At 40.9% G+C, this 13,096-nt stretch overlaps 1 protein-coding gene across 50 annotated transcripts in view; it reads right to left on the bottom strand.

The window, feature by feature from the left end:
* MAP4 (microtubule associated protein 4) overlaps nucleotides 1–13,096 on the bottom strand; it is a 186,869-nt gene that overhangs the window by 46,043 nt on the left and 127,730 nt on the right. For 27 of the 50 annotated variants that reach the window (XM_070237734.1, XM_070237737.1, XM_070237740.1 and 24 more), the window contains 5 exons: nucleotides 10,570–10,683; nucleotides 7,872–8,006; nucleotides 6,250–7,314; nucleotides 5,444–5,566; nucleotides 20–3,379 (listed from right to left, as the gene is read on the bottom strand). In XM_070237734.1, coding sequence (XP_070093835.1) covers nucleotides 20–3,379; nucleotides 5,444–5,566; nucleotides 6,250–7,314; nucleotides 7,872–8,006; nucleotides 10,570–10,683 — 4,797 coding nt within the window. The remainder of the gene's footprint in view (nucleotides 1–19; nucleotides 3,380–5,443; nucleotides 5,567–6,249; nucleotides 7,315–7,871; nucleotides 8,007–10,569; nucleotides 10,684–13,096) is intronic. The other 23 variants (XM_070237762.1, XM_070237764.1, XM_070237774.1 and 20 more) reach the window with 1 other exon arrangement.

Genomic DNA, 13,096 nt, shown 5'->3' with positions numbered 1-13,096 from the left:
CCCCATGGCAGGTTCCTACCGCGGGACTTCAGTGGCTTGGCTCTCTCTCGTTCCTGGATTACAGACTTTGGCAGCAGTGGACTAAGTCCTCGGGACTTGGTAGGTCTCATGTAGCCTTTCATTGGTTCTGCCATTCTGCTCTTATCTTCCTTCTTCCCTTCTCCTTTCATTGGTTCAGATTTTTCTGTCATTTTCTCAGGTGCCTCCAAGATCTTATCTTTGGGTTCTGGGAGTCGAAGACCCTTAGAAGCAGTCACAACTAAGTTATCTGCCACACTTGCAGGAGTGGCTTCAGCTGTGCCATCTATGAAATCTGACTGGAGTTCTGGTGTTGCCAAGGAAGCATAATCCAATTCTGCAATTTCAGAAGCCAGACTAATTCCTTCTGATTTATCCTTTTTACTTTTTGGAGGCAAAAGAGTCATATCTCCCTCCTTCTTTAAACTATCTGGGCCCTTGGAATCTCTGTCTTCAACATTTTGGTCCTCACAGAAACTGGGCTTTTGTGCTTTGTCTCCCAGTAAGTCAGGCATTTGAACCGGAGCAGAACCTGCCTCAGACTCTTTCTTTTCATTTACCGAATATGTGGGAAAATTACTCCTATCTGCACACGCTTCTAGGACTCTGACCACACCTGGTAGGCTTTGGTCATCTATAGGCACTCCAGAACGAAGGTGCCCCTCTGCTAGCTCTGTGATTTTCTCTATTGAATGCTCAGATGCACCACCAAGCACTGACTCAGATTCTCCTATCACATGCCCTCCATCTAACCCCGCTTCATTTTTCATGGGATCAGGAAGCTCACCTTTATTCTTAAGACGGTTATCACCATGACTGTTAACTGTTTCTATGGCTGCTGTAAAAGTTGGGGTAATTCCTCCTGTGCTTGTAGAGGGCATAATAGCAGAAGGAGCCTTGGGTCCTTCTTGATCTGGGACTCCATCTTTGCTGCAATTATCTACCACTAATAATTTGGAAATCTGGGCTGGAATTGTCTCCTGCCCACTTTTGGCCAAAGCGTCTGGAAAGGAATCACTCTCCTTCACTACTTGAGGAGTAGGAATGGACAGTTTTTCACAGGCTGCTGATTCCTGAGTCTCTAGAGGAGGTGACTTATTCATCAATCCTGATGGTGTTCTGGGGCAGGTAAATGTAATATTTCTATTTTCGTCCACATAGCCCATTCCTTCAATTCTGTGGTCCCCTGTGGTTTCCATGGGAACATGTATTTTTGTTGCATCTATCTTATTCTCCAGAATGTGCTTCTCGGGAAAACTATTTTTAACTTTTTTACTTTTTTCATCATTATTCAGTTTATTTGGTTTGTCAGCCACTGCAGTATGTCCCTTGGCTGGATCTGTCTTATTCTCCTCAGACAGTACTGAAGGAACAAATCCTGCCCCCTGGATTTGGTCTTGGCAGCTCATCTCTGTCACTTTGGCAGCTGGTTCAATAACAGCAGAATCCTTGACTGTGTTTATTTTGTCCCCACCAACAGCCTCAAGCTCAAAAGAATTAACCCCAACATTTTCACCTTTTCGGTTAACTACTTCCACTGTGGGTGTATCTGATGTATGTGAGAACAAAGGGTCATGATTTACAGGGAAAGTGAGTCCCAATTCTTTGTTTTGATGGGAAGTACTACCAGCAACTCTATCCTTCCCTTCAAAAGGTGGGTTGAGGATTTCTTCCTTACTCTCAATGCTAGCAGGCTGTGTGGAATAATTATTTTTAACCTTTTTGTTTTTGCCTTCACTGCTTTTTTTTTTAGGCTTTTCAGAAATCCAGGGAGCTGCCTCATGATCCATCCAAGGACACTTTCCTTCCTTGCTCTGGTTACTAACACCTGTATCTATGGCTATGTCTCCTCTTTCTGTTCTAGCACTAGAAGTCTGAGTCATGCCTGACCCACTTCCCAAAGGAATCAGTGTCTGCAAGGTGCCTGCCACCTTAGAGTCAGTTGTTTCCCTAGGCTCCTCCATCACCACTGCCTCAGTGACATCAGCCATGGCTCCTGGTTGCTTTGAAGCTTCTAGTCCCAACTCCTCACTCTTATCCCCAGTAGTCATTCTTTCAGTTTTAGGGGCTGGCTCACTTGGCACAAGAACAGCTCTGCTGTCCTTCTGGCTGTCTAGAGGAAACGGCAATTCAGATCTCGCTCTTACCTTCCCAGAACTCATTCTCACTTTTCCAGAACTTCCCCTTCCCTTCCTGCTTTTGCTGTCACCTGCTGTTCTCTTAAAGGGTTCATTCCCTAGCCCAGGAACCTGAGCTAACACCTTGTCCTGCAGCTGCTCGGAAGCAAAGATGCCGATCTCTTGTCTTTGCTTGGGAAAAGCTTCTTTTTTCAGTTCTTTCACCTCTTCAGCTCCTTCAGAAAACTCTTTCTGTTTGTCATTATGTAGTTTAGTCATTTTACTTTCATCATTCCCTTCTTTTAGATTATTTTCTAATGGATTACTAGCTGTTAAAGTGGGTATCAAATTAAGCAGTTCTTTTGCTGCTGTGGGTTTTGAAACTCTACCTGTAGCCTCTTGGTTCAAGATAGGAAAGCAACACTCTTTGGATCTGATCTCCAAAGGAATTTCTACTCTGTGTGCAGAAATTTCTGTCAGGGGTCCTTGCAGATTGAGAGAGCTTATTGTCTGGCTTTTATCTACAGAAGTCTTCAGGTTGGGTGCAGGCTGTGGTCTGCATTCATCTTGCTGCATCGGTTGCTGGTTTTGGCTCTGTGGTACTGACTTGTTACCTTTGACCTCTCCCTCTCCTTTCAGCTTCGGCTGAGAATTTACTGCATTTTTGGGGGGTTCTTCCAAAGGACACAAAGGAACACTGAGACTCTCTGAGACAAAGTGTTCAGCTACCAGTTTGGATGCTCTGAAGTCAATTTCTGATTCCTTTTTCAAGTTTGCTCTGGATAGCAGTCCATACTCCATGCCCACAGTGGTAGACTGGTTAGGGAGAACACCTGATTTTTGTGGGTCAGCTGCAAAGAGATGACCTTTAGGCTCGTCTGCATTGTCATCATCCCAAGGTCCCCCAGCCCGAGGTTGAGAGTATCTCTTTTGCTTTGGTTTCTTCTTTTTTTTCTTCGTCATCATGGGTGCGCTTTCTATATCCCAGGCCTCCCTGCCAAGATCCCTCTGGGGTTCAAGGAAGTCAACAGGAATAGTTTTCCTTTGGTTCCCAGGCTCACCACAGGAAGAAGAACCAGAGACCCAAGTGGACTGAGACAAAGGGCAGGGGCCCAGCCTGGGATCAAGAGTCTTCCGTGGAGAAGAGACTCCTAGCAGCTCAGGAGGGACCCTGGCAGGCCTGGGCCGGGTGGGCCTGTGGTCACTGGGTCTGCACACTTGTTTGGCTTGTGTGGGAGGGGTACCTGCAATACATGAAGTTGGCTAAAATTCCAAACAAAAAACTCCTTATTATTGTTTCTTTTTAAAAAGTCCATTCAGTGACTTATTTAACTAGTCTATTTTCACCAACCACATACTCATTCCTTCAGAATGTTTTCTGAAACATTTCTTACCTTTAACTGGGATTAACAAATATTTAACAAAGATCATCATCTCAGGTAAAGTTTTTTTCAAACATACTTACAAAATATTTGAAACGAGAACAGAAATTCAAATAGGGATCTTCTAACCTCTATAATAAGCACTTACTGTCCATAAATCTCATCTGGTATTTATATTTGTCAGTATTTTTAATAGGTACATAATTCCCAAGTATGCAACAAGATGGTAAGCTCTTGGCTCTTTTTGGTGACATTTATTAATTAACTGAATGAAATATACATGATTTTGGATAGAATTTACAATTCTAAGAGTCTGTCACCAATATTATTCTCATTACTTGTCAAACTAACCAGATCGATTTTCAGAAACAGACCAGAAGGCCAGACTTACGCTACTTTAAAAAAAAAAAAAGAGAGAGAAAAGAAAAGAAAAGGAAAAAAGATACTGAATTAGTATCTTGGCCAGGGAAAAATTCTCATCATTGCAGAACAAGAACCTCCTACTTGAAAGACAAATGTCTTAGATTTCAATGTTCTGTGCCTAAATGTACTTCCTAAAAGACAAAGAAATAGACATTATGCCAAGTGGTGTAATGAATTAAAACAATTAGGATGAGCACCCTTGGAAAGATTTCAGGAAGTCAACCGGTCCGACCTTTGCCTCCAAGTCAGTGCAGTGTGGATCCAGGATTCTGGAAAGAGTCCTATTAAGAGCAGGTCTAGAACAGCTCTTGTCAAGCCTGACTTAATGAAATGACTTCAAAGAATATTCAAATACTTACATAGTACTTTTTTGTTCTCATCTTTACCCCTCCCATGGCCACCAAATCCTACCCTTCATTAAACACCTCAGGTCACTTATTGCTTCTCTCCAAAACTTGCTAGGCTTTAGCACTCCACAACACTTATAACATTTAATCTGGCAACTAATCAGCAGCTATTTGGTGCCATCTCATACTATTTTATTCAACTATTATATAAATCTTTGGTTTCAGAGTTCTTGCCTGGGAAATTCTCTCACCACCCAGGCTATAACATAATAACACAAGGGCAAGACCTGGACTTAAATATCTATGTGCCTTAGGATGGTGTATTTCATACACAATAAGGATTTAATAAATGTTTACTGTATTTGATTATGTTATATCAACATAATTGATATAAATTGAGTCACTAAAACAAGATTTAAACAAAATCAAATGTTTATTTAGCTCCTTCTTGGTGTTAAACAGTGTGCAAAGCACTAGAGATTCTAAGCGAAATAAGTCATGGTCCCTGCCCTCAAGTTCACATTCTAATCAGTCACAGAAAAGTAAGCAGAGAATCATTAAATTGATAATCACATACACACAGTTCTGGCTTACTGTCAAAAACCTGTGATCTTAAAGTTCATTGAATAAGTGAACTGTAAGTTAGAAAGTATCTTAGAGCAGTGCCTCTCAAAGTCTAACGTATGTAAAAATTATCTGGGGAACTTGTTAAAACGCGCATTATGATTCTGAAGGTCTGAGGGGGAACCCAAGACACTGCATTTCTAACAAGCTCCCAGGCAATGCAGATGCTGTTGGGCCATAGAATGCACTGTAAGCAACAAGGGTTTACAGAACATTTGACCAGTTTATTCCTCTTACAACTGAGTAAGTGAGATATATGAAAGTTAAACAACCTGCCTAAGATCACACAGGATAGAATAGTGAACAGATGAACTGGATTAAAATTCAGGTGTCCTACGTTGATGTAATGATAATTTTTAAATATGTAACAAGCTGACTTTCTAAACAAGACAAAATCTGTCTAAGAAAGAAAACGGACTTCATAAACAATACTGCTAATTAACACCATATAACCAGGGACAATGTCTATCACCACCACCCCAGCACTCCCAGTTTCAGTGGTTTCAGAGCCCACTTTGTTTTCCTAATTTACCTGAGGTCTCTGAAGACAGTTCAGAAGGCTGACTACTGACTGGTTTCTTTTGGTCTAGTTTCTCTGACAGTGAATCCTCATCTGCTGGCAAGCTGTACTTTTGGCCCGTGGCTGTGACTGGTTCTAAAGGTAACAGTGAAAAATACACACGTTTCAGAGAAGCACTATTTCAGCTATTTCTCCACCTTTCAGAAATTGGAAACAGAAACAGTTTTTGAGGAAGGAGAGATGCTCCTATGAGGGAAAAATAGAACTGGAGTAGTAGTTGGAAGGTGGAGGAAAGGCTGAGTTTGGAGGTTTTTGTTTTGTTTTTTTAAGATGGGAAAAATAACTGTTCATACGTTGGTGGGAATGATCCAATGGAAAGGGGAAAAACAGTGAGAGACAAGAAAGAGGAGAATGGCTAGGGCAATGCACTTCAGTAGGCAGGAGGAGAGAGGAGCTAGTATAAAACGGAGAGGCTGGACTTAATTAGGAGCAGGGACAATTTCCTGATAGTTACAGGAGGGAAAGCAGAGTTTATGGATACAGATACAAGTAGTTAATTAGATGAGGTAATGGAAGTTTGTGAATGTTCTCTTTTATTGCTTCAATTATATGAAAAACAGGAAGATCAGGAGAGAACAAGGATAGAGAACGTGTTGCAGGAGAGTGAAGGTAAGAAAGAGTTGTCTAAGAGAGTAGGAGTGTGTATAAACTTGCAAAGTATAGTTGACTGTCTTTTATTTGGTATGACTTTGTCCCTTACCCTTCTGGAGACTACACTCTGGTAGAGAGAAATACCAAGAGTAAGTGTAAGTCCATACCTGGTGAAATCATGGAAGCAGGAGCAGCTGACTGCCCCTCATCCTGGAGAGATTCTAACTGGGAATCCTCACTTATTTCTTCCTGTGTCCGTGCAATTTCCATGTCCTTGACTGGAACTGGTGCCACCTCTGAGGGTGGTGCAACATCCTTGGCTGGAGTCACATTGTTGGTCAGGGTCACCTCTGGACCAGGGGGCACAGCCACATCCTTAGCCAGGGCTACCTCTGTTTCTGGAGGCAGAAGCACATCCTTGACCCGGGCTACTTCTGTTTCTGGGGACAGAGCCACATCCTTGCCCAGGGCCATCTCTGTTTCTGCGGGTGGAGCCACGTCCTTGACCAGGGCCACTTCTGTTTCTGGAGGTTGGGCCATGTCCTTGACTGGGGCCACCTCTGTTTCTGGGGGCAGTGCCACATCCTTGCTTAAGACCACCTTAGTTTCTAGAGGCAGTGTTATGTCCCTGGTCAGAGCCACCTCTGTTTCTGAGGACAAGCCCACCTCCTCAGCTGAGGATTTTTCTGTGGATGATGCAATGTCCTTAGCCAGTGCCATTTGTATTTCTGAGAGTGATTCTACAACATTGGCTTGGGCCATCTCTCTGTCTGTGGGTGGTACTATGCCCTCAGCTGGGGCCAAATCCATTTTAATAGGTGATGCTCTCTCTGTTTCTTTGAATACTACTACATCCTTGGCTAGGGCTACCTCTGTTTCTGTAGGCAGTACCATGTCCTTGGTAAAAGACACACCTGTTTCTGTGGGCGACAGGACATTCTTAACAGGGGCTTCTTCTGTCTCTTTAGGTGGTACCATGTCCTTGACCAGGGCCATATCTGATTCAGTGGATGATTCCATGTCCTTGGCTAGTGACGCATGTGATTTGGTAGGTGATTCCATGTTTTTAGCCAATGCCACCTCTGTTTCTGCAGCTGGTGCCTCGTCCTTAGCTGAGGTCATCTCTTTTTCTCTAGATGATGCCATGTCAGCAGTCTTCAGTCCCATCATTTCCAATGCTTTCATTGGTGCCCTCTCTTCTGCTGATGCCATTTCTACGTCCTTGGCCGGCTCTAAGGAAAATAAGTTGGAAATTTAGGACCCATCATGGTCTGCCTGTAGCTCTGCATTCAAAACTTACTTTCTTAGAGCATAGGAGTAGCTGGTTTCTGCGACCATAACACTCTAAACATAACTAAAAACTGTCCAGTTAATGCATTTGTGCCTAGTCTTTGACACTCTCAATACTTAGAAGACTAGCATATCAGGAGAATATACAGTGGAGGAGGAAAGGCAAAGGAGAGAAAAAAAAAATCAGGTTTAAAAAAAACAACACAGGTACACAATGTCAGAAAGGGAACCTGAGGGACGTCAAGAGAAAAACTCAGAGTTCTAAAACTAACTGAATTAAAAAAAGGGATTTTCTTTGCCCATTAACTCCAAGTGTTGTATTTCAATTATAACTTGAATCCTCTAGCTGTGAAATCAGTAATTTAACTTTAAAAACACTTGAGATGGTTCTGAATCTTTATCTATACTGCTGCACGCTGCTAAAAAAGAAATCTGATGATTGATATTGACTATTGGTACTGCAACCCTTAACTGATACAGAGGGGTTCTAACAACTTACCTGCTGTGGGCTGCGTAGGTTGTGTAATGGCCTCTGCGGAAATGAAAGATTCCAACTGTGGAGAGTTTGGGGCTTCCACAGACCACCCCTGAGGCACAACAGCTGTAGGAGCAAATGTGTCACAGGGAAACAGACCTAATATTGAAACACAAACACATCAAACAAACACATTTTTGAAACTTAGTCAACACTAGGAAAAAAAAGGCATTTGATATTTAAAACCAGTTTTACATAGACCCAATGACCAATGAAGAACAAAGCAAGAAAGTTTTAAAGTAAAAACTGCTGACATTCTTCAGGTTTTAGCTAATTGTTAATAGGTGTATAGTATCACTTTATCCCTGTAGTGACATTAATCAACACTGATTGGCTACCTTCTACAGTGTATTACAAAGATTCAAAATACCAAAGACTGAGCTCTAGCTCCAACATCACAACCAGTATAATATAATGTATAGTAAGGAATTGTGAGTCTTAATTTCCCCATCTGTAAAATGAGATTAACACCTCCCTTTCCAATACCAGAAATTTATTTTATGAAAACAGTCTGTAAATTATTAAGAACTAGACAAAGATAAAAGGATCATTATTTTGCTGTCCTCTGATAGATACAACAGGGGATTTAATATCACATGGTCCTTGCCATCAAGATTATTACAATTTAGCTAGATAGGCAAGATAGACATACATCAGATAATGCAAGTTGTACAATAAGGACTAAGTGCTGTAAGAGTTTAAAAACAACGAGGACCAGAATAGTCACAGAAGGATTCTGAGGAGAAGCAAGAGCAGGAAGAGAAGAGAGAGGGGTCAATTTTAAGGATGGAGAACACTGAGAAGAGAAAAGTATAAAGATGCCAACAGGACAAGAATATTTCTGGGACTACAAGATTAGTCTGATTCAAACAGATCTTGCAGACCAGACAGGGAAAATAGGATTAGAACAAACAATGGAAGAAGGATCTGGAAAGCAGAGAAATTTAGTCTTGACAGAAAAAAATAGGGTATCTTAAGGTCTTAATCATGAAAATGAGATGAATACAGAACAGGACTCAGGGCGATCCACACAGTAGGTATATCCAGAATAAATTTAAAAGGGAGCAGGAAGTCTGCTAGGAGACAACTGAGGTAGCCTAGGTATGACATGATAGAGGTGTACACTGGGGAAAAGCAGAGGGAGTATAAAGGAACATAAGAAAGATGCTGTAAAGAAAGAAGTCAATGCAACCAAATAACTCACTAGCTAGTGAGCGGAAAAGACAGAAGTCAAAGCCAAAATAAAAATATCAGGAGACTAGACACACAACTCAAAGTCAATTCACCTAACATTCTTCTCCCAAGAGATCTTCGGTCCAAAGAAAAGCATAAATGAAAAGCATTATTAGCTAGGATCTTTACAAATACAAAATTATAAGCATTGTTTGAAGTGAGATTTACTGATGATAGGTACTAAAGGAAACCAGAATATGTCACCCCAAAATATGCCTCTTTGACACAAAAATTATTTTGAGGGGCCAGCCCTGTGGCCCAGTGGCTAAGTTTGCGCACTCCGCTTCAGCCGTCCAGGGTTTCGCCGGTTCAGATCCTGAGTGTGGACATGGCACTGCTCATCAGGCCAAGCTGAGGCGGCATCCCACATGCCACAGCTAGAATGACCCACAACTAAAAATATACAACTACATACCAGGGGGCTTTGGGGAGAAAAAGGAAAAATAAAATCTAAAAAATAAAAATAAAAAAAATAAAAATTATTTTGAGCTGCAGGCCATGAAGAAGCAGGAAATCCAGAGAAAGCACCTCACTTTCTGCCAAAAGGCAGAATATAAATTCTCCTTTTACTAGAGACAGACTCTCATCAGCCCAGAAAAAGGGCACCAGAGGAACCTACAAGCAAATCTTACTCCATTAGTTCCCCCCCCATATAATTACCTTCCCACAGTACGTTACTCTTGGAAGCCTAAAATTGCTTTCCTTGGTCCTGTCATTTCTCTACAAATGTATTGTTCTTTATTGAAGATGCTATATAAACTGAAATTCTGAGCTACCAGTTTGAGTTACTTTTCTCCTGTGTGATGTACACTGCATGCATTAATAACTGGGGGCAGTTAAAACCCCCAGTTAATAAAAACACTGGGGTTTTTTTCTCTTGTTAATCTGTCTTTTTGTTAAAGAGTACCAACTGAAAACCTAAGATGGACAGAAGTAAAGTGTTGCCTCCCCTATAGTACTCTGGCCACATTCATGTTAAAAGTTATACAAAACCAGGAATGAGAATACTACTAATTGATAACTAAGATCTGTTTAATGTTTACTATGTATTGGACACTATGTGAAGTGCTTTTACATAATTTTATTTAATCATCACCACATCTTTAAGGTAGGGACAAGTGTTGGCCCCATTTTACAGATAAAGAAACCAAAATTTAGGGAGGACGTAACTTGCTCAAGACCATTAGCTAGTAAAATGTGAAGACAGAATCTGGCTCTAGGATATAAGATTCAAAATCCCATGAGAGGAGGTAAGTAGCCCCTGAGTAGCCTAACTGTGAATTCTCTCCTGTGACTCATCTAAAAAGAGCCTTCTCACAGCCAAAGCCCCCAAAGCTGACTTTGCCTAGTGGTTTACTTCAAAGGTGATGAGTGAAAGCTACATTAATTGTCTGGAATTAAGAAATAAATCCAGTAGGAGAAGTCATACCATAACTGTCTTCCAAGGGATTATTTTGTTCTACAAATGCTGAAGCACTGGTTGTTCCACTGGGGAGAAAGAGCAATTCTTCCAGGCCATCATCATGGTGCATCTTAAAGGGATCTGGAATAAAGAAGGAATTTAAAACACATTCCCAGTGAATACAACTAGAAAGATTAGCACTCCTTTTATCCTAAGATAAATATTGATTAGTTACCTGTATGTTGTCAATAGTAAGTTAAATAAGTTGAGATAATATGTGACTGAGCATGGCAGGGAATCAATAAATATTCACTAATTCATTTGTTATGAGTTAAAAATATGTAATCTCCTATTCTCTAAGATTTGATTATCTAAATCAGTCAACAAATATATAAAACTAAAAGCACACCTAATGCTTAATTCTGTGATATACTAAGATGTGAAAGTATAGGTATAATTAAACTTTCAATATATATTTACATAGTAGATATTCATTTTAGGTTATTAAAAAAAAATACAGCCAGAACAAGTAAAAAAGACATTTTCACCTCATGTGGACATCATGAAGAAAACGGCATTTCAAAAGCTGTCTGAATGAGACAGGGTGAACAGCTGGCATCTTGAAAGGAGAAATAAGCTCTAGACTCAGGATTGGCATGAGTAAAGCCACTCAAAACATCAAGTAAACTCTGTGCCTTCTTACACAGAAAAAGAGCAAAACTAGTCAGGCCAAGCAAGAAGCTGGCTCTCCAGAAAGGCCTTCTCAAAATCTAGCACACATCTGTATTACCCTGAAGGCTTATAAGAAAACAGATTACTGGGCCCTAAGTATCTGCATTTCTAACTAGTTCCTTGGGAAATGCTAATGACTCATTCCCTTTAGGCACTTCAACTGTCAGAGGCAACTGCATAAAAAGCCCATTCTTGAGGCTCTGAGGCAGCTACACCACCCTCTTCTAGTAAGATTTCAGGATTAGGAGCGACCACGGCATTGGGGAGCATGAACAAGGAGATGGTAAACTGAAAAACTATTGGGGATAGAGGAGGCCCCAGTGCTGCTTCTTCAGAACAGCAGGAGAGCTGGAACATGAGCGAGATTACAAACATTCATTCTCCCTGTTCTTACTTGGTTTGGGGTAGCTGCTGCTTGCTCCACCTCTCACACTTCCACTGAAGGAAAACAGGATGCTTAAACCATCAACGAGAATAACTGCTGAATGGTTTGCATTAGGATGGTAGATTGCTAAATCACATTACTTTTTTACTGGGTGCTTACAACATGGCAGACCCTGTGTGCTCTAAAAACCCAAAGATGTATAAGGTCAGGGTTGAGAATATTTAGCAGAGGGATACATTTTAGTTCAAGTCAAGAAAGATCTTCACTTGATAAATATTTAAGCTGAGAATTAAAGAACTGAGTGGTCAGGGGGAGAGAGGAAGACCTTTTCTGTATCTGCATTCCCTCCCTTAGTGATCTCATCCAATCTCACAGTTTAAAATTCCTTCTATAAGTTAACGACACTTAAATTTGTATCTCCAACCATTTAAACCTCTCCTCTTATTTCTTGACTTTTATATCAAATTGCCAACTCTTAATGTATAAAATAAAGCCAAAATGTAACGTTTCCCAAATGACTCCTCACACAGTCTTCTCATCTCTAATGGCATTCTATTTTTTTGGTCAGAAACCTTGGAGTCACCCTTGACTTCTCTCTTTCATACACCATATCCAATTAATCAGAAAATCCAGCTGACTTCACCTTCAAAATGTCCCCCAGAATCTATTTCTTCTGCATCTCCACTGATTAGAGTGTCTCACAAGGGTGCAATCAAGGCATTGGCTGGGGCTGTGATCATCTGAAGATCTGACTGTGGCTGGAGAACCTGTCTATACAATGGCTTACTCACGTGGCTGCTGACTAGAGACTCTGTTCCTCCCCTAAGTGTGCCTCTCCATAGCAGCTTGCTGTCCCCAGGGTAGGTAAACCCAGAGTAATCAAGATGGAAGCCACAATGTCTTTTGTAACCTAATCTTAGAAATGACATACCATTATTTCTGCCATCTATTCTATTGGTCACATAGACCAAGCCTGGTACAATGTAGGAGGTGACAACACAAGGCTATGAATACCAGGAGGTGGGGATCATTGGAGCCATCTTGGAGGCTGGCTACCACACCTGACTTGCAGAACATTATACTCTTCTGAGTTTTCTCTAACCTCAAAACTGACCATTCCTTTGAAGGTAACTTCCTGACTTGAATTAGTAATTAAAAACTACTCACAAAGAAAAGCCCTGGCCATGATGGCTTCACTTATGAACTCCACCAAACATTTAAAGAAGAATTAAAACCAATTCTTCATAAACACTTCCAAAATAATTGAAAAGGGGAGAACACTTCCCAACTCATTCTTTGAAACCAGTATTACCCTGATACCAAAACTAGACAAAGACATCACAAGAAAACTACAAATCAATATCCCCTCTGAATATAGATGCAAAAATCCTCAACAAATATGTTTATATAAGTACAAGCATATAAAACAAATTATGC

The sequence above is a fragment of the Equus caballus genome, chromosome 16 (assembly GCF_041296265.1).
Source record: "Equus caballus isolate H_3958 breed thoroughbred chromosome 16, TB-T2T, whole genome shotgun sequence".
NCBI classification, from domain to species: domain Eukaryota; kingdom Metazoa; phylum Chordata; class Mammalia; order Perissodactyla; family Equidae; genus Equus; species Equus caballus.
This window is presented reverse-complemented; position numbering and strand designations above follow the sequence as displayed.